We start from the raw sequence: 27,928 nt of genomic DNA, 5'->3' as shown, positions 1-27,928 counted from the left end.
GGAAAGACCTACCCAAACACATAGGGCTCCTGGGATAATGGGTACATGCCCTTGATAAAAATTTTCAGGGAACACAGTACTTCCTGGTACTTTGGGAAGGCACAACTTTGGGAATTTCAGCATTTGTCTGGACAACATAGTTATGGATCCTTTCCAATTTCCATTGTATATCCATGTAGTATTTTCAATATGGAATGCAATTGAGGTGAAGTCTATTCTGCAGTCAAAAAGATTTCTCTCCTGGATTAAAAAAAAAAAAAAAGTAGACTAAAGAGGTCTTTACTGATGCTTACTGATTCAAATGATGTCCTATCTCCCTCTTCTTTCAGACTTCCTTCTTTGATCCCTGGATCTATAACCCTGGAATGATCCCCATACCTTCAGTTCTTGCAGAGTGAATTCCCAGCCTTGTTCTTTGGCACTGTTGATAATGAAATCCAGAGCATCCTTTTGTCCTCCAGGCTCCTCCCTCTGCAATTTCTCCAAAATGGCTTTTTCCATATGTTCATGTAGCAGGTCTCTGGCTCGGATTCCCTAAGGCAAGGTAGGTATGCATTTGCCTTGACAGGGGATCTAACCTAACCACTCTCCATGCCAGCTTTTCCATGCCTCCTTGTGGGACCAGGTATCTGACTTTGGTGAATAGAGGAATTGGTGACTATCCCATAGCTTTCTTTTCCAAGGGGGAAAAAAAATCCTCATGCTACTGTCTTCCCAAATTTTTCTTTCATTCTTAAAGACCCAAGATCTGCCTCCAACTCCTCAGATCTCAGATCCTGGTAATGTCTAGAGAAATCTGGGATAAAGAATTGACACTGGGCCTTCAAACAATTCCAATAAGGCAGGATGAAGAGGGAAGTAAATGAGGAGTGGGAAGCCTTGGAAGAAATGTCTCAGAGGAAGAAAGGTCCATATAAGGAGCCCACCATCAACTTGCAGTTTCTCTAGCCTTTAAAAGAAAAATAGCTATGAAGATTCCATACTAGGTCCTAAGTTTAACAGAAATTCAGGCAATAATATGGGTCCTAATTGTGAATAGTAAGAGGAAATACTGATTTTTTATGAGAAAAACATCAAAAATCTTTGCAGGACCTAGCAGGTCCTATGAGTATGGAGGAAGCCTTGCTTTGTAGAGAAGGGTCCCTCCAGCAGCTAAGGGGTAGGGTAATGAAAATGGCAGGAAAGCAGCTACAATTGCACACTGCAGAATTTAAGTAAAGAGATTATGAAATTTGCAACTATTAGAAAAGCTTGGCCTGGAAGAATAGCATTGCTGGACTAGGAGGGAATCTAAATCTCAGACTTAATATTTACTAACATGTAACAATAAAGAAGGCACTTAATCTATTCCACCCCTGGGTTTCCTCCTCTGTAAAAGGAGGATACATAATCATGTACGTCAGAAGGTTGTCTTAAAAGTTCAAATAAGATAATATTTATAAAGTATTTTGCAAATCTTCAAAGACTCTATATAAATGCCGGATATTATTGTTATCATTCTGTCCTAACTAAAAACCAGGCAAGTCACACAATAGGAGTTGGGAATCTAGGGAATCTTCTCAGAGAAAATCCGTTTAATTTTATCAGATAATTAACCAGCAAAGGAGAGTAGGAGGGACTGTGTTCTGTATCTCTAGATGAGGTAGTTTAGTTTGCTGCTTTCCTGGCGGCCAGCCAACCAAAAGAGCCAGATCAGGATTTTGGGGTCTCAGCTACCTGTGGCCAGAGGTCTTCACAATAGCTACTTTTGATGTCTGGGGAATTGTTTCCCAGTTCCTTCCAAAACAAGTGAAATGAGAAGAAATCTCAGGTTCCTCACACTGACTTAGTGGGAGCCAGAAGGAGGGAAGCCAGCCACAAATCTAAGGGAAAAGGACTGAGTGCCAGAAAAAGCTGGTAAATAGATTTAGCTGGAAGGGAGTTCCCGTACCTGGGAATATTTTTTAATAGATGACAGATTCTCGTCTGAGATTATAGATTTCAATTTTAAAATAATAGATTGGGTTTATATAGCACTTGAGCGTTTTCAAAATGCTTTAAATCTTAACCTCACAGATTCTATTATTATTTTCACAGACGAAGAAACTGTGGCTGAGAGAGATAAAGTGACTTGATTAGGATCATACAATCAGTAACCAGCTGCTGCAGAATTCGAAAGACTTCCTAATTCCAAGTATGCCATTGGAAAGGTTCAGCGACCTGCCTTTCACGGCACCTTGGGGAGAGCAAAAACTTCAAGGGGGTAGAGATGAGAAGTGTGGGGAGTTAGTTCTACAAAGGAAAGAATCCAACCGGCTTCCACTATCCCAGAAGCAGAGGGAAACGGTCAGAATGCTCCCGGGATGAAGGCCGAGAAAGAAAAGTAGGAAGACATCTCTCTCTCAAGTGGGCCGAGGTTTCCCCGGTAACTCGGCTCGGACCTGCTATCCGGCCCTTTCTACTCCACTTCTCCCGCCCTCTTAAGACTCGCCCAATGTCGCTGGACGCCAGGTGCCGGACCTAGCCCAAGGAAAAGAGGGCGTCGCAGTACCTTGCGCAGACCGCTGAAAGGGACGTCCAGAGGCAGGGAAAAGAGGTTTTCCACCAGTTGTTCGAACGTCTTGGCTAGCTCATTGCACTCGCCCTCCTCCAGACGCAGACCCAAAAGGATCCGAGCGGCGATACGGAAGGTCAAAGCCTTAGCGGCCGCGTACACAGACACTGGCCCCGGGACTCCGCACCAAGTCCACAGTTCCCTCCGCAGCGTGGTCTGGATGCGCGGCATATAACTTTCTAGTGCTGCGCGGCTGAACACTCGGGCCAGAATCTGTAGCGGAATGGGGTAGAGCGAAAAGTCCATCGGGTCGGCCAGCTCCCGGACAAGCAGCATCCAAAAAAAAAAAAAAAATTCCCTCCCCAAGACTCCATTTTAGCCCCAGGCGCCATCCCTCAGCTAGCCTCTTACTTTTCGGGAAAGTCGAATAGTTAAGCCGCATAGTTAAGCCGCCTCCCCCGTCTTGCTCTCTCCTCAGTCAGCCAGTCTCCTAGCCGATCTCCCCACAAATGCCAGGCAGAGAACTCGAAAGATCAGGTCCCCTAGTTTTCCACTCTGCCTCCTACCCTGAGACGAGGAGCTTCGCCTTTCCTCCTGAGCTCCCCAGCTCTCACCTTGCGCCGCAGTCGGTGGGGCTCCCCTACTGCGCCCAGAAGCGTGTGAGAGCCCAGCAGGATGCGCGCGCTCTGAGGCCATTGGCTGCTCACCAGGCGATGCTCGCCCAGAAGGATGGTGCGCACGTTCTGGGCGCCGCTCACGCGGATCAATGGCTTGCCCAGCAGATGCGTTTTGAATACTGTCCCATAGCGCTCCCGACGAGAGCTGTGGAACCTGGAGCCCTAGGATTGGGAAGCGAAGGGAACAAAGAGCATCGTAGGGGCAAAAAGACTGGGGGGGGGGGGGGCAGTGGAGGGAGGAGAGAACGGCAGAAGTCAAGCACTAGAGTGGGAGGCCCTCATCCCTTGACTTGGCTCCACATTAGGCGGTTAGAGTGCTCCGAAAAGGTAGGTTCTTCCTACAGGACATACATGAGTCCTTCTGGCTGCCTCCCACCCCAGGGATGGAGCACATCCGAGCCCGTGGGCTTGCTTAGGGATATTGCCGCTTTTCTTAAGGAAGAGCAGAGAGGGAAGCAGGGAGAAACGTGTCTCCCCTGAATGCAGTGTGAAAGGAAAAGACTTCTTACCTGAACTAGCCAGTGCAGCGTCTCGCCGAAAAAGGGCCATCCCATAGATCCCTTGGGAAGGGGCAGAGAACAGGCGCGGTCCCTGCTCAAAGTCCAGCGCAAGGTCCAGAGGTGTTGTGCCAAACTGAGCAGCAGCCCCAGGGACAGTAAGGCGGTCAGCGCAGCTTCCACCATGGATAGACTGCTCATCCCCAGTGGGAACATTTTCTCCCTCCAGGATTGAGAAATCACTTGGGGCAGGATCACAGAACCCGGACCACGGAGTGTAAAAGAACAGGAGCCCCTTGGAGCAGAGGGAAGGGCAAGGGCATCGGTCTCCAGAGAACTAAGGAGCCAAAAGAATGTATGCAAAGAACCCTTCCCAGATGTGATCTATCTTTAAATGACCCCGAGGCTTAGAGGACAACCTGTAATCCAAGGGTTCTTGAAATAGGTGAGAACCAACTACAATCCCTCCAAGTTTTTAGCTATTTCTTTTCACTAATCCTGATCTCCATCTACGTTTCAGATGCTTAGCAGTGAAAGTCACTAACAACTGAATGAATTTGAAAGAAAAAAAAAACTGCAGAATTATCTGCAGGATTAAAAAGTCAACGCCCAGAAAACACCAAGTGAAATTCACCTCACTCAAAACAAGGGATACAGAAGAGAAACTCACCGGACTGCCAACGATCATAAAGACAATGAGCTGTCCCCGAAAATAAACACACGCACCTTCCAGTCTTTCTTATCTGTTAACCACACTGACTGGATCGCTCTTTACTGTGCGTTCCACCTTCATGGATGACGTCTTTATGCATATTTAAGGAGCTCGCAAAGTGTGGTGATTGGAGGCAGTGGAAAGAGTGTATATATTGACGAAAAAATTCATAGAAGGCTTTTGTGACAGCTCCCAAGCAGGGGCCCCACAGGCGCCTGACTGGGCCATCAGGTAATAACAGCAGATTGGCAGTTTGACTTTCCTGGTGGGCGGAGCCTTGCTGACTCTAGATCCTCCCCCCCCCCCCCCACTCATTGTCTCTCAGTGTGAGTCGGGGGGAGTCGGAATATCTCCCCTAAGAACAGATTCTGGCTTCTCAGATCTCTTGGGGCTTACTATATTATACAACTTCAGTCAAACTCAGGCCTAGGCAATAGCAACTAGCTCTGGCCTGAGACTTGGGGAATATGAAATAAATCTGTACTCCTAAGATACTGCTCAAAAATCTCAATTGTTTTGGAATAGAGATCAGGCACTTTTTTCCTTTTATTTTTAGAAGGATGGATAACTGCATATTCCCAGTCCCTGTTTCAAGAGTTTCAAGACTCCTGCTCAGAAAGCTTGCTCCTGGTGTTCTGATGAAGTTCATCTGCTTCCCACTCAGGACTTTTTTCTGTATGTTTCTCAGATATCATTGAGGGAGTAAAGAAAAAAAAGGGGTGTTCTTCAGGGAACTCCCCTGGTAGCACTCCAGGTATTCCCCCATGATACTTCCACATCAGACAAGGAGGAATTCTCACCAACATTCCTGATTCTACGCCTAATATTCCCACAATCACTAGAACAGGGATCATATCAAATGTCAGTAACGTTGTAGGACACTATGCCAGAATACAATAATGACATACCAGCCCTGAATCTCAGTTCTGAACAAAATCCAAGGTCCCTTTGTCTCAAAGCTGGGGTAGGTTTGCTGCTTGGTTGAGGGCTAGAGAGGCATCTGAGGTATTCATTCGAGGTTAAAGAACTATCTCTGCTCAGCTTCAAGCCTGGATATCTGGCCAAAGGAAGCCAGGGAAGAACTTAAATCAATATCTTAAATGGCATCTTTTCCCCTGCTACCTCCCATCTCAGATTGCTACTCTATTGTTTAGGGGGATTTCCCGACACATTAGTTCTCCATTATATACATTTTTTTTCACAGAATATTTTCAGGTAGCAGATAAGTAAGAGAACAAAAGCCCATTTTTCAATAGTGATTCCAGCTTTATCCTCACACAACTGCTGAAAAGGGGATATTATTTGTGGGTATCAAAGAAAAAAGAAGGCATTTCCTGAATTCAACTCCAGCTATCCTATATAAACGTAAATATTCCAAAAGCAATGAATGGCAATAACAACAACAAATTTTCAACAACCTGTTCAACATTTTTAATATTTCATCACAAAATCAAGAAATTGATTGTACATACATTTTACAGTCAAGTATAAGTTTTTTATAAACACAAATCCAGAAAAAATGCAAAGGCAATTACATAACATGATAAGAAATGCAAGAAACATTCTCTCAAAAAATAAGGGTAAGATTTTTTTGGACCATGGATAACATAGAGAGCAAAATGTACATTCTTTTTATGTTTTCCACAGTTCATTTGGCTTGTACTTTTTCTGTTCCCATAGGGAGAATACATTGCTGAGATCACAGTGGTGACTATTTTATGTGCAAACATATTCATACCAGCAGAGGCTGCAGATTAGATTGTTAGTTCTTATCCTTTCTTTTAAATTCTATCAAAAAACCTATAGTGAAATTGGCTATAAATAGTGTAGTTAGAAAGATTAGCCCTGAGGAACAGAAACAAAAATGCATCTTTAGATTAGAGTCCAAACAATTCTTCACAAATACTATTAAATGAAATCATCCAAGTACAACAGAAAGTTTATATTCTTACTCTGAGTAAATATCAAATTTGGTTTCAGGTACTTTTAAAGATTTCTCCAATCCTCTTTAAAAACAGCCCAATTAGAAAGATTTGCCAGGTTAAAACGAGGAAGATATAACAAAAAGTCATAAAATGACAATGAATACTATCAGGCATTATTATTACTATATTTAGAAACCAGGCACTGATGAAAAACAAGTTACTCAAATGTAACTAGAGAAAAATACTTGCAAGAGGGCTATATATTCTGAAAAACCTATTTACAATTCATTTGTTTAATGTACAATTTGACTAACCTGATTTTATATTTTACAGTCATAACTTTTCCTGATGATGAAAAAAATCATCAATGTACTGTTTACCATATATAAAATAGTATTCAATTATTTAAAAATATATACAAATGACAGTTATTACAGTCTTTTTGTATAAGTCTTCATCAATATCCTTTTTTGTAGAGTATATCTGTAATCAGCAAACCAAATGTCTAAAACATGACCAGTGCTTGTAAAGTAGAAGTATTGGCTAATTGGCATCAAAAGGGAAAAGTGCTATAACTTTTATGTATGCTGTGACATACCATTGACTAAACTTCGAAGCTGCCTCACAACTGTCTCTATTAGCTTCTGCTTGTCTCGATCATTCTTCCTGAATTGAGCAAAAATATTGTTCTTTTTGTTGGTATCTTTCATCCTGGAAAATATACAATTTTTTTAAAATGAAAAAAGGCAATTAAGATTGTTCTAGTTCAAGTTAAACATCAGTGCTTTTGCTTAACATGCTTTGAATTCTCTCACACTAACCTAAGTTTTAGGCTTAAAATATTCTTTTTAAAAAACACATGCTCCTTGCAAAAATGTTTAATTTTTTTGAACTCCATTCATCATTTATATTAATAATTTTAAATGTTATAGCTATTATAAATATATTTAAGTTTATTCATTCAATGCCAAAATAGTTCCATAAAGTGTGCTAAAATACATACCCTCTATGGACTCTGCAAATCACATTCACAGCAAGACAAGATGAAAGGAAAAATAACATTAGAAAATTTAAAATCAAAATTTTTGCTTTAGTGGTAAATCTCACATTGTAATTTATTACTGAAGCAAATTTATGTTGACTATGGACCTTTCTTTTTATTTTTCATAAATTAACTATAAGAGTTTTGAATTATGAGAGGATAAGGGCATTTAAAAATTTAACTCCAAATCGATGATGTTTAATATATAATAATGAAACGAAAAGACAAAAAAAGCAAGTTTATCCTATCCTAAGAAGGAAACAGTGATTAAAACTGTTTTTTTAACTGAAAATAAGTGCTGTATGATATTTTCATTTATCAATATAAACTCAGTTATTTTAAACCACTGATTTTTAGACCTACAAAAAATTTAATGTGAAAAAGAAAGGCCTCAGGCACAATAGAATTTGACAGGACTGATGTAAAATATTCTAATTTTTGTGCCATATTTGGCAAACATCTCTGCTTTATTCTGTTTTAAAACCTCTCTGAAATATTTTCAATTCTTATACCAGTTTCCTATGCCAATTTTTCACGCAGACTAACATCTTGTTAAACAGATGTCTGATTAGACTACAAGATGAGAATTTGCTGTTGATCTCAAAATAAGCAGAAACATTTAAATAAACACAGCATTGGAGAAAGGAAGATTTACTTTCTGTTTCTTGATAGGGATTTCATTCTTGAACTTAGTAAAGACAAAACCTTTTATTGATATTAAGTTAACCCATTCTTAGCTTTTGTCACCAAATCTAAAATGTTAAACTATGCAACAAAAAGTTGTCAGCATACATACTCACTTCTCCAAAAGAGTAAGGGCTGTATTTGGATTTACTCGAAGGTATTTAGAGGCTGGTTGTCCATAATCTGCTAGGTAAGTAGACCAGTCCCAAACCATAAAGAGGTCAAGAAGCTGATGTGAGAAATTAAGAAAGAAGCAAACAAAAAATAACCGACTTTTATCCATTTCCCAATAGCAGAACATGCATAGTAAATACATCATGCTTTATCCATCATGCTTTATAGGCTTAATTTTACTGAAAATGAATAGGACAAATTTCACACATTTTATTCACAATCTATCTCATATTGCAATATGAGTCATTCTATATTTAAAACTATTTAAAATTGACATGCTATTTTTTCTAATAAGTCATAGGTTTTTAAATTAAAACTCATTTCATAGTAAAGTAATACTAGTTTACATTAATGTACATTACAAATGTAAAATAATTTCACTTTTGTGATATTTTTCCATCTGTAACAAAACAATTTATAAAGCCCTGTTGTTGCTGACTATTCCTAACTAGGAAGTTTAAATTATTTTTGAGATTTCTAGAAAGTAAATATATTTCTCTTTCATAAAAAAGTTGCATCTAGATTTTCTCCAAAGTAATTTAAACCAGAAGCTCAGGTAATCTCAATTAAGTGCATTAAAAAATCCCAGCTGGATTCTCCATGGTGATGGATCTTCAGTAATATTATGAAACCAAAGATTTCAAGATATTGCTTGTTAACTCTGACAGATAATTCTGTATAAACAAAACTTTAATAAAAAAAAAAACTTTTCTGTAGTATTTTTTAAATTGACTATTTGCTTTATAAACTATAAACAGTTAGGACTGTTGTCAAATATGAAAGTAATCTTTTAAAAGCCAATGCAGTATCTAACTAAAGCACCAAACTCTTTATCCAACTTTAAAACCCTAATCCCCTTTAAGCCATTTAAAACCAACTTCCTATCCCCATTTGAATTGTTTCAGTAAGCTAAATGCTTTACTTGCTACCTTCTTTCAGGTTTCATATTATTCTTTTTGTTTTAACTTACTTTATAAGTAAAGACCTGTCAGTTTTGTTTTCAAATGAAGAAAGGAAACATTTGCATTTACTCACAGGATATGTGAGCTGACCCACTGATTTAGGGGATAAAAACCTGTTGTGTGATTAAAGACATCGAAAGAAGTTACAAATAACAAGTTCTTCCTTGAGAAAGTACAGGAAACACAATTTTATTTTTCTTCACTCTCCCTTGGATATAACATCTTACAGCAATCCTTTTGATATTTTGGTACTTTATGATTTTAGAGTCATGTATCCAATTTGAAATTTATGATAGACACTTTCTTGCTAAAAGCAACATTTGTATGAGAGGGTTCGATTAAATGATCTATAAGGTACCTTCGAGTTCAAAATCTAGAAATTAAAGATCCTAGGAACTACTAGAATTAAGATCCATTTTATAATTTCTGTAAAGGAGTAAAATACAAATGCAAAGACACCACAAAGCTGAACAACCAGAAAGAATGGTCTAATCTAAACTAGTTAAAAAAAAATAAAACCAACAATATAACCATCAGCATGGCGTAGTGGATTAAAAAAAAAAATCTTAGAATCCTATCTCTGTAATTTTTTATTACTCTATAATAATTTATGAGCTGTGTGCCATTATTTAAGTTCTAGGCCTCAGTTTACTCATTTTATAAAATGAGAAAATTGGATTTGATATCTACCAACATCCCTTCCAGTTTTAATTCTATAATCCTAAAATGAAGAAAAGGTGTGTAGAGTAATGAGTTAACCAAGGTTAATCAATTGCTTTACTATTTTAGTTTGACACTAGACCTTTTGAAATTTCTCTCCCAGAAAACCTCCATACATAGGCATAATCAAAAGCCATAATGTAAAGGCTTTCTTTTCCTAAGAGGTATATTAAATCTCTTCAGTATCGCTATACTGTATGTTTATGTGAATAAAATTTAGAGTCAGTGGGGAGGAATCTAGGGGAAAGATAGGTGCACAGTGACTTGAGCTCCATGAGCAGTGAATTGGAGTCAAGACCTGATTCAAATTTAACTTGGACATTTATAAAAGATGTAATTCTGGGCAAATGACTTTAACCTCTGTGAGCTTTCTCAGCTGTAGAATAAAGATAAAAATAGTACCCACCCTTCCAGAGTTGTTATGAGGATCAAATGAGATAATATTCATAAAGTACTAAGCATAGTCCTTGGCAGAGAGAGTAGATACATGATAAATGCTTATTTTCTTCACTTCCCTCCATCAGAGTGACTGTTATTTTATGAAATATTATCTCTATTTTATGACAAGGTGCCTTCTTATGTACAGAACCCTGAAGGACATCTTTCTGAAAGGGTTTAATGTTGATCTTATCTACATTCTCCTCACCCCAATATAAAGTAGGCAGGCTATAACTTGATGAATAAGAATCTATACTAACTTCAGATGTAACCTAAGACCCTTTTCTAGGATAAGAAATTGGCATATTTAAAAGTTTGCAAATTACTTGTGATCTCAGGAGTCTCATCTATTTTGGTACCTATGTTAATAATTTTATATATTTCTGTATTCACAGATAATTCACAAAAATCCAATGAATTTTGATGATAAAGAAGCTTTTATCAAACTATGATTTGGGGTAGGTATTTCACTGATATTGATTGCAACCTTCTACTTCTTGCAATTCTTGCCCATCTTTTGCCATAAATCTCCATGAAATGTTCTACTCACAATGCACTAGTCATTCCTCTCATTCTCTTAACCTCTTGAGAGTACTAATATTCCACTTAGATTATATGTTTTTGTATATTCTTGCTACATGACCAGCCCACCTCCTTTTCACATCAAATACATCTTTTAACAGTGCCTTCTAACAGGCTGTAGCCTGTTTCTTCCTACCATGCCTCTATTATTTTCTGGGAATATTTCTAATAGTAATCCTTACGATAGTATATTTCATGATTCACACTCAGAAAGCACTACCAGGACTATACAGGTATCTTAGTGGTGAACATTTTTTGGTAATCTGGAGACTTTTAATGGATAAGGTATCCTTTGGATAGGGTTTTCAAAGACAGGATGAATTTAACAGGTTGGGGTAGTGGGAAAGGAGTCCTTACTTTGGGCACAGGGAACAATAGAAATATGGTAGATGTATAGAGGATGATGAGTAATCCAGCTTGGCTAAAGTACATGGAGGAATTAAGACTGATAAGGTATGGTAACTCAATTCCTACCTACAATGTTCCAAAAATATGTTGGTGATGATAATACCTTCATTAATAATGTCACTGACATATATATGTTATCCTAATAAAGATTTTCTAGAAATGATAAAATAGTCATTTATTAGCATTTACTGATGTTTTGAATCATTGTTTTAAGTAAAAATTTGGTTTTTTCCCCAGCTATTTGGTAACCTCTATTTTTTGTCACCTGTATCAATGTCTACTATATATAGCAAGTATGCACTTAATTTTACTCAGCTCCTATTTCCACCTATTTTCTTTAGTGTAATTTCTACTTCTCAACATAGCACACTGGAGACTACAATGATCAAATATAAATGTAAATCCATTGTTATAGATGAAAAAAACAAATTTGTTTTACTTACACACACACATCTTTTCCCTTTTTATCTGTTTATTCTTTTCTATCTAGTTACATGTTTTGGAGATGAGCTGGCTTAATTAGGTCTCTTATCAAGTTTTCTATAATTTTGTTTTTCCTTCTATTACTTTTCACAATTTAACGAGGTGAGACTGCTTATATGTTCTACCATAATTCTCCATGAGATTTTATAACTAAATCTCTATTTTTAAACTGTTATTCCTTGATTGCTATATCTGTCTGCTTGGCAAGGAGAGAACATATTTGCTGACTGAGGTAGTTTCTGATTTTTTGGAAATAGAATAGACTCATTCTTAGAAAATATTGATATCTATCATTTTATACATCCTCCCCCCCCCCACCTTTTTTTCTTGAGGCAACTGGGGTCAAGTGACTTGTCCAGATCACACAGCTGGGAAGTGTTAAGTGTCTGAGATCAGACTGGAACTCAGGTCCTCTTGACTTTAAGACTGGTGCTCTATCCACTGTGCTACCTAGCTGCCACCACCCCCTCTTTTAAAGCATCAGCACTTAGTCAAACCATTCAGTCTAGAATTGCTTCAATTTTTTATTTTGAACAAATCTGAGATTGATTTGATTCTGTTCTATTAAATCAGTGATCTGATTGTACAAAGACAAAGTGACTGAGATAGCTTCCACATCAATGTCTATTAGAGTGCAATCAATTTATTGTGTCATTTGGGTATTGGATACTTCTTCTTGAAAAAAGAATTCTTAATGTATAGATATGAAGCTTCTGCATTTTCAAGAAGTCATCTTCTTGTACTGCAACATGGCCAATAATTCCATAAAATTATATTTCTTGCTCCCTTTGGACATATATATAATAAAATCAACTCTACAAACTCCAAGAATAACTTAAAAAGTATCCTTTCATTTAGCAGCAGCTTTATTTTGTTTTTTGTTTTGTTTTGTTTCATCTCTATAGAATGTCAAGATTGAAGTGATTCAATTCCTTCACAATATTTTTATGCAGTCACCAGACAAGGTTACCATAGTCTGGACTGTGTTGATGATTGCTGGATAATAGTATCCAGCTTACTAGTGATGATCTGAGCTGGCCAGCAGAAAGCAGTTTTATTGGGATTCTACTGAGATATGTTCTAACAAGTTGGAACCTGGGGAGACCTTGCATTCTATTGGGGTAGTCTTTTTAGAATCCTAGAATAGCCATATCCCATGATAAGGCATCTAAAAAAAATTGAAAAAAAATTCAATGGCTTTGAGTTCTACTTCAACATGAAAATGAATAAGCCATTAACTATCATTTATTTAAAAAATCTTTTTCATACTTTTGTTTTAAAAAATAGGATACACCAGCTTATACAAGTGAATTCATTAGAAAATCAATTTCATGTAATGGTTGGGAAACTCCATCTTGTTAAGATTAAAATTCACATGATTAAATAAATTTAAAATGAAAAAAAAAGAAAATCAAATTCAAAGATGAAGAGCATACCCTAATCAAAACAAAAATCCATCCCACCCAGTTCGAATGTATTTAATATGATCTAAGAGGAACTAAAATTACTTAGAACCTGATAATTCTTTCATAATGCAAAATAATCAGTATTAGAAATGGCTTATTTTTAATAGTCAAGTAAAGTAACATCTCATTATTTAAAATCATGAATACCATTTGAATTTAGTAGCCCAACTTTTCTCTCAAAGGATTCAAAAAAACACTGGATATCTAATTTGATATAAATTGGATTTATGCCAATATTTTCAAGTTAATTGTATGTTTCAATTTCTTGATGCTTGCTGTGATGCTAGCTGCTAACAAAAGGATCAGCTTAAAGAAAGAAATGGTTGCATGGGTGGTCCTATTTGCATTTTCAAAAGAGCTGAATCAATGAGGAATCAATGTCTTACCTCTCTGGGTTATGATGTCAACATGTTCACCTAGTTAACAGTTTCCTCTCTCTTGTATGACTGCCAGTCTATATTTAGGAAACATGAGTTTTGAGGCCACCCTGGGCCCTAAGTGCACTTTTAGCATTTGGCAAAATGATTTTGTGAGGATTGGAGCCTTTAAAATTACTTTTTGCATTAGTAAAAGTCGATTGTTTTCCTCTTCAAGTTGGTTTGACTTTCTTTATTTTAGGTCTTTGAAGAACATCAAGGCATTAACCCAATGCAAAAAATAAATACAGTTAATCTACTCTCAAGGGAAAAGCAACTCAGGAATACCAGATTTCCTTTAACAAATGTAAAAAGTTACCTACGGGCCAACTCAAGTCCCTAAATTCATGTTTCCAAATATCAAGTTGACCTGAAGTTAGGGAATGGCTTTTGCCAATGTCCAGACCTGAGGTAATCATGTAGCACTTGGAAGAGTAGGGATAAGGACAAAATTAATCTTAATAAGCTGCTCTCAAGTTATCTGAGACAGGAAAAGACATTTGCAGCTTATTGGCTCTGCTTTGAACAATGTTGAAATCAAATGCTAGAATCAATCTTATCTGGAAGGTAGCTTTTTTTTTTTTTTTCATTTCAAAATACCTGATTATATATATATATTGAATCAACAATTCAGATGTGTCAACAATAGCACATAAAAGGATTTTAAGCAACATGCAAGGTGTCCCAGGCATAATTTTATGAGGAAATCTTTTCTTTGTCTCTTTCCACCTCTCTTTCTGTGCCTTGACTCCTGAGTGTTTTTATGATGCCATCTGGCTACCTAAAGCCCCAGAGCTTGGCATCCCATAAAGGATGCACTTGTGTAGGATATCTTATATAAAACACTGGCCCTCTTACTACACACAGGACACAACAGCAGAATTCAGCAACTTGGTACTCTACTTTTTCAAGACTAATATGGCCATGAAACAAATTAATAAGGTTCAGTTTCTTGAGTCACATAAGCAGAATTTAAAAAACAAAACAACAAAAAAAAAACTTTGCCATATGATGATGGTATACAACAACTGTACTTACTGACTAGGGACACACTTTAATAATGGTTCAAATTCCAAAATGGATAGTACAAAAATTATTAAATTTAATCTTTTATTTAAATTGACATTTTTTTCATGAGCACAACTAAAATGTTAGAGAGACACACCTATCAGATTGGGTAAAATGACAGGAAAGATAATACAGAATGTTGGAGGGGATGTGGGAAAACTGAGACACTGATACATTGTTGGTGGAATTGTGAATACATCTAGCCATTCTGGAGAGTGATTTGGAACTATGCTCAAAAAGTTATCAAACTGTGCATACCCTTTGATCCAGCAGTGTTACTACTAGGCTTATATCCCAAAAAGATCATAAAGAAGGGAAAGGGACATGTATGTGTAAGAATGTTTGTGGCAGCCCTTTTTGTAGTGGCTAGAAACTGGAAACTAAGTGGATACCCATCAATTGGAGAATGGCTGAATAAATTGTGGTATATGAATGTTATGGAATATTATTGTTCTGTAAGAAATGACCAACAGGATGATTTCAGAAAGGCCTGGAGAGACGTACATGAACTGATGTTGAGTGAAATGAGCAGGACCAGCTCATTTCATTATATACTTCAACAACAATACTATATGATGATCAATTCTGATGGACGGTGCCCTCTTCAACAATGAGATGAACCATATCAGTTCCAATAGAACAGTAATGAATTGAACCAGCTACACCCAGTGAAAGAACTCTGGGAAATGAGTGTGAACCACTACATAAAATTCCCAATCCCTCTATTTTTGTCCACCTGCATTTTTGATTTCCTTCACAGGCAATTTTGTATACCATTTCAAAGTCCAATTCTTCTTGTGCAGCAAAATAACTGTATGGACATGTATACATATATTGTATTTAACATATACTTTAACATATTAATGATGTATTGGTCTACCTGCCATCTGGGGAAGGGGTGGGAGGAAGGAGGGGAAAATTGGAACTAAAGGTTTTGCAACTGTCAATGCTGAAAAATTACCCATGCATATATCTTGTAAATAAAAAGCTATAATAAAAAAAGAAAAATAAATAAATAAAATTGTACACAGCAACAAGAAGATTATGTGATGATCAATTCTGATGAACATGGTTCTTTTTAACAATGAGATAATTCAGATCAATTCCAATGATCTCGTGATGAGGAAAACCATCTACACCCAGAGAGAGAGGACTGGGGAACTAAGTGTGGATCACAACATAGCATTTTCACTTTTTGTTGTTGTTTGCTTGCATTTTATTTTCTTTCTCATTTTTTTCCTTTTTGATTTTTCGTGTGTAGCAAGATAGTTGTATAAATATATATGCACATATTGGATTTAATATATATTTTACTATGTTTAACATATATTGGATTACTTATTATCTAGGACAAGGAACAGGGGAAAGGAGAAAGGGGGAAATTGGATCACATGGTTTTGTAAGGGTTATTGCAAAATTATTCGTGCGTAATTTTTGAAAATTAAAAAGCTTTAACAAAAAATAACTTTCAGCTATGATTTTTTAAAAAGGATAATTTGGAGAAGGGAGGAATTTATGACAAAAAAAGAATTGGAGAACATTATGAAATGCAAAATAGATAATTTTAGTTACATTAAATTAAAAATGTTTTGCACAAACAAAGGCAATGCAGACAAGATTAGAAGGGAAGCAAAAAGCTAGGAAAAAATTTTATAGCCAGTGTTTCTGATAAAGGCCTCATTTCTAAAATATGCAGAGAACTGACTCAAATTTATATGAATTCAAGTCATCCTCCAACTGATAAATTGTCAAAGATTATGAACAATTTTCAGACAAAGAAATTAAATCCACTTCTAGTCATGTGAAAAAATTCTGATTTAGAGAAATGCAAACTAAGACAACTTTGAGATGCTACTTTACACCTCTCAGATTGGTTAAGATGACAGGAAAAGATAATAATAAATGTTGGAGGAGATGTGGGAAAACTGGGATACTGATTGGTAGAATAGGGAAGTGACTGACCATTCTGGAGAGCAATTAGGTTCCAATTTTAGTATATGTGCTGCCAAAGTGAGCACATCTGGAGAGCAATTTGGAACTATGCCCAAATGGCTATCAAATTGTCCATACCCTTTGACCCAGCAGTGTTTCTACTGGGTCTGTTTAAGGAGAGGGAAAAGGTCCCATATGTGCAAAAATGTTTCTAGCAGCCCTTTTTGTAGTGGCAAGAAACTGGAAACTGAGTGGATGTTCATCAGTTGGAAAATGGCTGAATAAGTTATGGTATATGAATGTAATGAAACATAGCATTTTTTTTTTCTGATAAATGACTTGGTCCACAAAGTATTAAGTAATGGTTTATGGTCAATTTGGAGGAAAGTCTCTAATGTCATATTTAGTAATCTGTCCTTAGCCCTAAACTGTTTAACCTTTTTTTCTTTAACTATGTCTTAGTTGAAAGTAAACATGGCATAGTGTCTTAGACGAAAGCAAACATGACATCGATTACAAGATGCAAAACTGAGAGCATGTAAAAAGGATATAGTTAGTACTAAAGAAGTATAAAGGGACTAAAATGATGGCTTGAATCTAGTTAAGATAGAATTTAATAAGATCTTACCCTTGGGTTAAAAAAAAAAAAAAACAACTATCATGAGTACAGGATATTCAGAAATATAACTGAAAAACAATTTATCCAAAAAAAATCTGTATTTGAGTGAAATAAAAGCTTAATTGTGTAATCTAACAACCAAAAATGTAAATGTATGCTGCATTTAGATGCTTGGAATCCAGAACACTGGAGATGACAATCATAGTACTTTAATCTGGTCAGACCCTTTCTGAATTATTGTATTCTATTCTGGCAACCAAATTTAGAAAGGACATTAACAAACTGGAGAGTATCCAAAGAAGGGTAAACAGGATGGTGAAGGGCCTTGAAATTATGCCATATGAGGACTGGCTGAAGCAATTAGGGATGTTTAGCGTGAAGTTGACAACACTTAGTAGAAACATGATAGCTGTTTTCAAGTATTTGAAGAGCTGTCACTTGGAAGGGGATTAGGCTTATTCTGTTTGGCTATAGAGAGCAGAACTAGGAACCAAGAATGGCATTTTTGAAGAGGCATTTTTTGTTAGGCTTTAGGAAAAAACTTAGTAACAGAACTATCCAAAAGGAATGGGATGCATTGTGAGAGTGAGATCTTAACAGAAGTTTTCAAATGAAGATAGAATAACGACCTATTGGGAATGTTGCAGAAAGGATTCTTGAGCAGATAGAAGTTGGAATATGTCCTCACAAGATTATCCCCACTCAGAGCCTATAATTCTTTCATAATATTTGGGAATCCTTTTTGTTTTCCACTGACAAACTAAGATAAATCAGCTGGCCTGTAGTAAGAAAAGCTAGCATTTCTGGTATTGGTAACTCCTCTTGATTTTTGTTGTGTATGGACATAAAATATTTATATCGATGGAATCTCTCCCTGTAACTATTTACCTACAATACTATATTTTTGTATGTGAAATAATACCTGACTGAACAGGTATGCATATATCTGCCTCATGCAATGTGTATGTATGCAAATATGAATTCTTCTCTTCTCCTAGCAATCTGACTTGAGAAATGGTATTGATCTGTGGAATTGTATTGGCTGAGAATTGATAAAAACAGAAGTCAATCTTTGGAAAGGCTAGTGACTAGAAGAGATTACTGATAAGCTTTGGGTGATGTGCAAAAGCTAGAAGTAGAGTAGAGCCTCCAGGATTTTGTCTCAGGGCCCTGCAATTTAGAGGTTACACAAATTTAACAAATACTTCTTCAATAAGTAAGAGAATACAGCATTACTAACTAGGAGCTTAGCACCTTGTTAGCAAAAATAATAAGTTAAACTAAAAAGCTATTTCTCCTCTTTGTTAATAACTGCATTATAATGAGTAAATAGTTCTCCAGCATCCCCTCCTCTTCTCCCAATTTGTTTTAAGTTGATTTGAGAGTGACTTTAGTGTGGTTAGCCTATGGTAACAGATGTTAGTTATGGCTCTGGAGATCTGAATAGTTCTACCTACATAGTTAAGAGATTTAACAAAAGAGCAGGTGAAGTACTTTCTTAAATTTTGTATAAGTGACAAAAGAAGGCATTTATCTATTCAAGGAATTTCACCATCAAAATTTGTGCTCACACTATCTGAACATGGAATTCATAAAGGGTATTCGCATGTAATTGGAAGTTATATGAGACCTTGCTCCCAGGCAAATTATTATGACAGGAATAATGTAGGACAATAGGAAGTAGCTTTATTATGAAGTCTCTGATCTGGTATTATCAGAAAAAAGAGAACTCTTGAGGTTTTTCTCTTAGTGGTGAAGACAATGCACGATGATCAGAGACAAAAGTGCTTCATAGAGAAAGCTCAGGGGCTTTGCCAGTCCACTAAAGTAGGGTAAAATCTGGAGCCAAGTGCTGTCAGCAATAATGTAGTTGATAAGAAACTATAAAGTACAGCATGGAAGAGAGGTGAGAAGAAGGAGCGAAATGGGGAGAGAGACAAGAAGAAAAGGAGGGAAGAGAGAGAGAGAGGAAGAGAAAAGAGAGGAGAGGAGAGAGAAGGGGAGGGGAGGGGAGAGAAAGGAAGAGAAGGGGAGAGGAATGGAGGGGAGGGGAGAAGAAGAGAGGGGGAGAGGGGGAGAGGAGGGAGAGAGAGAAAAAGAGAGAGCACTTCAGCTCTATACCTCTTTCTATTATACATATATGGTTTTCCTTCTTAGAATTTTCTCACTTTGAATACTATCCTTCACTCTGAGGAATGCAAGTGAAGATTGCTTGCTAAAAAATCTAAACATGCACATAAACACTTAAGTATAGCTATATTAATAAAGATTTTATCTCATTAGTATCTCTGTATGGAAGAAGTTTATTCCTTCTCTCCTAATGAATCCAAGTTAGAATTTCACATGCAGAATCACAGAATCAAGAAACCCATGAGCACTTTTGTTAGGCTTTTGATTCCTCATTTGAAAGTCTCCTGAAACTTGTTAAGGCAATTGGCACACATCCTATAAGTGCTAATTATTCCTTGCTTCTTGTTTCCACTCCTAACACTAACCAAGGTCTCTCTTTTCTTAATAGTAATTTCACAGAGAAAAAGTCTACCTCATCCTATGCTGTCTCATAGCACTCATTATTATAGATAAGTTCCTTATCAGGAGGCCCTGCATAAGTCAGGGAATACTGTACTTTTATTCTCTCATCTCCCTTAATCAAATATAGATCTAAAATGGAAGCAGCAAATGTTCCTTTGATCTTTATAAACTGTCATCCTGGAACCACTCAAAAAGGAGGAAACATTTATACTACTAATTAGAGACAGGACCATTTCTATATAAAAGAGAAACTTGGAAGCCACTTTCAAAGCTATCATACCATCATCCCAATTCATAAATGTAGAGGACTGCAGCATCATAATTTCCTTTCTAGCTTTCTTAAGGTGTTGGTTGTTTGTAACTGAACATTTAAGTCTTGTATATAGAGTTCCTTTTCCACTCCTGAAGGTGAGTACAGGGTTACCACAAAATCACTCATTTGGAGAGGCATTTGTTGACAAATGAAGGATTTGAAATGGCAGGATAAACTGATCAAATATTCTTATTTTGAAATCCCTCAAATTTTTGGAGTTCTTATTTGATTTGCTAGAGAGTGGTCTCTGATTCAGAACTATTATCAAGGGCTGTAAATGACCAGGAATTTACATATATCTCTGGGCAAGGAGAGCATAGTGGAGGGTTTCTGTTCCGTTTTCCCATTCTTTCAATAAAATTTACTTTTTTCAGTAATATGAAAGACTGGTATACTTACAAGTAAGAAGCCAAGCTCAGTATACTGAGTACATACTTTTTTTTTGTCTTTGAAAGTATTTAGTTCCTTTTACATATGACAGGGAACTACAACAAATTCTTTGGCCTCATAATTGATTAATATACTGTTGGTCCACAAGCCTCTCAACTTTTCTTTTATTAAAATAGATGCCTATTGATACAAATATATCAGATGGTGACCAAATTCCCTTGGGTACATACTTTTTCCAGGTTTCTTGGATGGGGGTGTGCAAAGACTAATGGAGTGAGAAAACACTCTCAAAGTGCATCAAAGCCAAACCATTTAAAGAATGAAATTCTCAATCATAGGTCCTATATAGTAACAGTCATCTTTATAATGCATCAGGTGAATATATCAGTGGATCTATGATATCATTTATTTGAGTATTCCCTTAAAGGGCATAGATTCATGTAATTTCAACTATGTACCATAATGGATAGAATGCTGGGCTACAGTCAAGAAGACCTGAGTTTAAAATTGGCCTTGGTCACTTACTGTGTGACCTTGGACAAGTCACTTAACCTGATTGCTTCAGTTTCTTCAAATATAAAATGGGAATAATAATAGTGCTGACTTCCCAGGGTTGTTAGGAGGACCAAATGAGATAATATTTGTAAAGTACTTAGCACAGTACACAGTAGGTATTATAGAAATGTTAGTATTATTATCATCATCATCCTAGCAACTCTTATCGTTCTAGTAATCCACCAGAGAGTTCTACTCAATATCCTTGTGAGGAGGGGAAAATCTTTCCTGTATCTCACTTGACATTATGTGAACACTAGTAGATCACAAGAACTGTTTCATGATGATCTTCACTCTTACAACATAAGTAAATAACTTCTTCCTCTAATATATCTCTTTGGTGATACACATTACCACGGCTTCTCTGGTACAATTTTTTAAAATTTGTAATATATTATAGCCTACTCATTCCCACCATGTGCTTTTCCATTGCCCTTTGGGTAACCCACAATTTAACTTGTTTGGCAGTACAATATCCCTAGAAGGATAATCACATTAAAAAGATGGACTTTAGTTTCAGGAAAGAATTGCAGGGGGTTGGGAGAAGGCATTAAAAATATTACACAATTTTCCAAAGGCATTAAAAATATTACACAAATTTCCAATTTTCTCTTCCTATCCAATTCTTCATCTAATTCCTTGTCCATTCATGATATCTTATAGGAGAATAGGATGTACAATATTTCTTCAATCAGTAAAATATTAATTTCAGTTTACACATAAGGACCTTGAAATAAAGTATTCTTATAAATGTATCAAATTTTTTGTAAATATCTTATTGGACATGATTACATTTTTGTGATTATGTTAATTGTTCACAAAATATCCCTAATTTAAGAAATGCCCCATGTTTTTGTAATATCTCTGATATAAACTAGTTAAAAGGAGATTCAGATGAGACATTTTGTTTCAATGAACACTTGAAGAAATTAGATTTATTCAAATAATGGGCTTTGATTGAATTCAAAGAACAAAGAAAGACTGAATAAGAATCAATGAACACTTGAAAAAGCAAGTCAATTAAGAATTTTATATAAACATTTCTAGACACTAAAGCATGTTCCATAAGTCATTAAAAGCAAGTGATGCAGGTAAAAATGTGTTTTCTGTTTTTGTTTTATGTTTTACATTCTCTACAACATGAATATGAAGAGAGATTAGGGAGAAAAGAAGCATTTTTAAGTAATTTGTGTATGTGGGTATGTCATTTGTTTTCTAAATTTTTCAAATGAGATAACTGGCAAATTTAGGAAGCCAAAATCTAAGATAAAGTTTTCTATAAACTGAGCCATGCAATTTTTAAGTAGAGTTAAATAGATTTGACTTTAGAGACTTTGAAAATGATTACAAACATCTCTGATGACTTTTTGTTGAAAAACTTCTTTCAATGTGTATTATAAAATGGAACTTAAAAGATAGCTATATTAAGTGAAATTAAACAGAAGTATCAAATTCAGTCTATATTAAAATGTTTCTCTGGCAGTATTAGACAGAGAGGAAAAAAACTTTTAAAAGGCAATTATCACCTATGTGATATATGTGCCTTTAGTGAATGGCTAGATCAAATTTAATAATCTTGTGCCGCAACTTGCCTAGACTGGATACTTAGTTATTTTCCAGTAAATATACATTCATAAGTGTCTGCATATCAAGAGAGATAGTGGAAAAAGAGAGAGATTAGGAGAAACTAGGAAGAGAGCTTTTTCCAGTCATCCATTCATTCAACAAGCACTTATAAAACATTTACAAATTCATAGTGCAAAGTCCTAGGAAAAACACAAAAATAAATAAGGCAAATGTTCTTGCTCTAAAAGTCACTAAAGAAGTTTACAATGTAATAGAGATGATAAACGACAATATTAGTTAGAATTAGATTAGAAGATATGCATAAGAAAATGCTATGAGATCTAATTTTTTTTTTGTATTCTTAAAGGCAATTAAAGTCACATAATAGGCATACTAATATATTATGGGTGTAGCTATGAGTTAGTCTAACCATTTAAAAAAGCAATTTGGAATTATGCAAATGATTAAAATGACTATATCTCTTAACCCAAAAATTCCACTGTGAGGCATATATGAAAGGATATCAATGACAAAAAGGGCACTGTATACCAACAATTTATGGCAGCACTTTCTTTGTTGGAAAAAGGCTGAAAACAATGTGAATTCATAAATGAGGAAGAGCTAAACAAATTATAGAATATGTGGAACAATATAATAGTTTTACTGTGATGGGGGAAAAAAAGCAGCAAACATAATTAATACAGTTGCCTTGTATTTACCTGAAGACTGATATAAATGGAAGGAAACAAAATCAAGAAATCAATATACACATTGATTGCGATAGAGAGAGGGGAAAAAAGAATATGAATACTAAGAAATTATAATGATGGAACTTGGCCTCAAAAAAGAGATGAGAAATCATCTTCTTTCCCATGTCTTGGCAGAGGTAGGAGAGTATGGATGTGGAAAAACTGACCAGAATGTCAGATATGTGTGTGTGTGTGTGTGTGTGTGTGTGTGTGTGTGTGTGTAGTTTTTATTGATTTTGCTTCCTTCTAAGTTATAAAGCAGAGAGTTCTTAATATTTTAATGTCATGGACTGTCTTTGGTGAAATCCATAGATCCCTTCTCAGAATGTTTTTAAATACATAAAATAAAATCCATAGGATTACAAAGAAAGCCAACTACTTTGAAATATAGTTATCAAGATTTTTTTTTACAGTAATTGATAGTGAATTTTATTTAATGGTTATTTAACACAGTCTACACAAATGATTTCAATTTGAGTAAACAAATGTTGAACGTCAAGGTGAGCAAGATCCACTATTGTTTCTGTCAACTGGCATTGTTTCATGATATAGGTGAGCTGTTTGTTTTGTGCTACTAGCTGAAGATACACATAAATTATATAGTCTAAAAAAGTTTCTATAAATTAAAATTAAATAAATTATATAGAGTCTAAAAATGTTTCTATAAATTAAAATTAAACACCTATTAATTTTCTCAACCATATTCATTTTGGTAAGTATAAGAATCTGGTTTCAAAAGAAACTGAAACTTTTAAAGATGGAATGACTAAAAAATCTATATGAAATTAATTTATATTTTAATGTGTTTTATCTTTTTGAACTTTTTAATTTGGCCTAGTTTTAAAATAAAATATTGTTCTCTTGTGAAGCATCAGGATAAAGTAATTTTGAAGAAAAACCTTTTGGATGACGAAAATTATAAGATAAAAATATCAGTTTAAATAGTAGAAAAAAAAGATACTGTATAAAAATCAATATCCAGAAAATACATTTCACTATATTAATCATTGTGTTTCACACACTGTATCTACAATTAAAGGAGAAAAAAGAATTATGTTTCTTTATCAAGATATTTCTAAATAAACACGTTCAAGACATCCTAAGGGATGTTTTTTTTTGGGAGTGGAAGAGGAAGGAATATATTAGCAAATGCAGATGATATAAAAACAAAACATATAGATAAAATTTTAGTTTCAAAATATGAAATATTCAGTGGGCAAGAAAGGATATAGTTATATAATGCTTGCATATAACTAGAACTAATTTGATTAACAAGTGACTATCTGTTGGTGATACAGGAAGTTCTGAAGACTTTGTTAGAATTTAATGCTAGGGGCATTTTAAACTTTTACTCCACTAAGCCTATTGAATCTTTTTTTGTGTGTATAATATTCATTCAAACAATTAGAAGGAAATGAATTTTAATTGACTTTAGATGACTTTGTTTGAACCTAAAGAGGCCTTCAGTTTTGCTAGACATTTTATTAACCCCTAATCATCCAGTTATTTCCAGATCTGACTGTATGTGTAATTACCATTTTGTCAGGTATAATTTGCCTGATAAACATGTCAGAACACTTGCTGCTTAGTCTGTTTCAACAGATAAATGCTGTCTTTCCACAGCCTGAAGGCATAATTAACAAAAAAAAAAGGGGGGCAGTTATCAAAATACATTGAAGCTGATTTTTTAAAGGAAGGAGTTCTTGGTATGAAAATGAGATCTACTTTGGAGTCTAGTGCTTAGCTAATTCTAACCTGCTGTGACATGGCAATAATGGCAACAGTGTAATATTTTGATTAATACAAGATTCTTCTCATACAAACTTCCAAATGACCAGAGGAAAAAACTAAGCAGCAGTTATGGGTTAAGATCCATGGCCCTTACATCAAACAGACCAGTCGCAATTTTTAGAGATAAATTAAGGGAGAGCAGGAAGATAGATTTACCAAGCATACATATATAGATTTGCTTTATTATGGCTATAATTGGAGCCACTAGAGTTAAAATCTATTTGTATTTCAATCTCATTATGGTTTTGTATTGTGTACTATATAGGAAGTAAATACTGGAATGTCCAACATGTTTTTAAACAAATTAGGTTATGTCATCAAATTAAAACAAATATTTCCATTGATGCTTTATAAATATTTCACATTGACTGAAAAGAAAGGTCTATTGCATCATTGTTTATTATTTTAAATTAGGCTAACATAGAGTTCTATATGGAATTCATTAGCTGTTTATTAATGATGTTAATGATAATGAGGACAAAAATAAGAAAGAAGAGAGCAAAAATAAAAGGGAATGAAGGGAAAAAGAGCAAAATGATGAAGATGAAGATTAATATAAGGAAAATTAGAAAGATGAAGCTTAAAAAAAGGAGTAAGAGTAGAAAAAGGAAGAAAATGAAAAAGATGATGCAGATGAAGGTTATTAGGAATAAAAGAAAGAGGAAAAGGGGAAAAAAGAAAAGGAAGATAAGGAGAATGAGTAGGACAAGAATGGATGCCAAGGATGGATGATGAACAGAAAGAAGAGGATGGTGAAGATGATAGTTACTGTGAAGATGAGAAGGAAGAAGAGAAATTAAAGTCAACAATAAATCAGAATAAAGATCTGCTGAGTTGTAATTCACAGAAAACTAAAACTTCCTATTTTGTGCAAATTACACTATGTTGTATACCACTGTTCTATAAGAAATGATAAGCAGGAGGATTTCAGAAAAACATAGAAAGACTTAACACGAACTGCTGCCGAGTGAAATGAGCAGAACCAGGAGAATATTGTACATAGTAACAGCAACATAATGTGGATGATCAACTTTGACAGACTTTGTTCTTCTTAGCAATACAATGACCTAAGATGATTCCAAAAGACTCATGATGGGAAAAAACAAACAAACAAACAAACAAAAACTATGGAGTCTGAATGCAGATTGACACATACTATTTTCACTTTTTCTACTGTTTTTCTATTTCATGGTTTTTCCCCCCTTTGTTCTGATTCTTCTTTCACAACACAACATGACTAATGTGGAAATAAGTTTAACGTGATTATATATGAATAACCTATGCTAGATTGACTGTCAAGTTGGGAAAGAGAGGGAGAAAAAATGGAAATCAAAATCTTAGACAAGTAAATGTTAAAAATGAATAAATTTGAAAATCAAAGCAAAAAAGATATGTTGTAGTAATCTTTAAAGAGATCTAAACATACATTCAACAAATATTCTAAATATGATCTTGTTTTAAAGAGACATTCAACAAATATTCTAAATCTGGTATAAAATTTTATATTTATTTTGTTTTAGAATGTTTGGAAAATATTATAATTTTGATTGAAAACATTTAAAATATTGGGAAAGGCCAACTATTCTAAGTAGGTAATGGAAGTAACATACCTAAGTCCCCATGTTTCTTGCAATACTATTATTAGTTTGGTGCCTTAGTTCTAAAATCTTTCTAAAATCTTCTTATAATTTAATTTTTAATAAGAGATGCAAAAAACCTCCTTTAGGTACTGAAGAAAGTCACAACCTCTTTAAGTCTCAGTTTCTAGATCAGTAAGATAAATTAGACTAAATGATCTCTAAAGTACATTTGGTTTTCATTAAATAAACATCATATAGCAAATATCAAACTGTAGCTAATGGGTAGATATTTTGACATTGGTTTGATACATTTATATATGCTTCCCAACAACGGGACTTTTTCAGAGATACTTCTGATCTTGGGTCTTAAGACATAAACTGGCAAGCTTTATTTGCCTGGACTCTGGGTCAAACTGGCAATCACCTTGCTGAAGAATCTCCATCATGTAGCTTTCAGGTGGAAGAAGTCACTTACTATAGTTTCTCATTGGATTTCATTATCACTACTTGGTCTGGTGTGAATCTGAGTATTTTGCTGAAGTAGGGGTTAGGAAGATGAAAAGTCTCCTTTTCAATTTTCAACTTTAATACTTTAAAGACTGTGGTATTACACTACTTAGAGTCACAAAATAATGCTAAGAATATTAGTATTAAAAACAATTGACCTTTTGCAAAGATAAATCTATGATCAATAAAAGCACTGTATAATTTCCTAAATGCAATATGATTTTTAAAAAATTCTGGACGAGTTCATTATTCATCTATAGTTACTATCATTAAAAATATAAACATATGGGTATTGCTATAGACATTTATAAATATCCAAAAGAAAATACAAAAAATTGCAGAAGGTATTAGAAATAAGCAGGACAGATACATAGAGAGACAGACATATAGCTGTGTGTGTGTGTGTGTGTGTGTGTGTGTGTATGCACATACTAACCCTACTGATGAGAGGCAGCTAAGTGTCTCAGTGCATACATAGTATGATGGACCTGGCCAGGAAGATCTGAATTAAAATCTGGCCTCAGACACGCACTGATTATGTGACCCTGGACAAGTCATTTAGCCTATTTGCATTAATATATTTAAGAATGAAATCACAAACCATTTC

The 27,928-nt window shown here is 35.1% G+C and overlaps 2 protein-coding genes across 6 annotated transcripts in view; both read right to left on the bottom strand.

Moving 5' to 3' along the window:
- The window catches only part of EXOC6 (exocyst complex component 6), a 200,616-nt gene that overhangs the window by 9,274 nt on the left and 163,414 nt on the right, over nucleotides 1-27,928 (bottom strand). For 2 of the 5 annotated variants that reach the window (XM_051981659.1, XM_051981660.1), the window contains 2 exons: nucleotides 8,187-8,299; nucleotides 6,943-7,055 (listed from right to left, as the gene is read on the bottom strand). In XM_051981659.1, the coding sequence (XP_051837619.1) occupies nucleotides 6,943-7,055; nucleotides 8,187-8,299 (226 nt within the window). Of the gene's footprint in view, nucleotides 1-5,826; nucleotides 7,056-8,182; nucleotides 8,300-27,928 lie in introns of those variants that run through there. The other 3 variants (XM_051981661.1, XM_051981662.1, XR_007951154.1) reach the window with 3 other exon arrangements.
- LOC127551699 (cytochrome P450 26C1) lies at nucleotides 7-3,923 on the bottom strand. Its single transcript, XM_051981664.1, has 4 exons — nucleotides 3,720-3,923; nucleotides 3,148-3,372; nucleotides 2,531-2,806; nucleotides 7-534 (listed from the first exon to the last, which is right to left on the bottom strand). The coding sequence occupies exons 1-4, from the start codon at nucleotides 3,921-3,923 to the stop codon at nucleotides 310-312; spliced, it is 930 nt and encodes a 309-aa protein (XP_051837624.1). The 3' UTR covers nucleotides 7-309.

This window comes from Antechinus flavipes, chromosome 2 (assembly GCF_016432865.1).
Source record: "Antechinus flavipes isolate AdamAnt ecotype Samford, QLD, Australia chromosome 2, AdamAnt_v2, whole genome shotgun sequence".
Taxonomy (NCBI): Eukaryota; Metazoa; Chordata; class Mammalia; order Dasyuromorphia; family Dasyuridae; genus Antechinus; species Antechinus flavipes.
The sequence above is the reverse complement of the archived record's forward strand: the minus strand, read 5'-3'. Positions and strand labels throughout refer to the sequence as shown.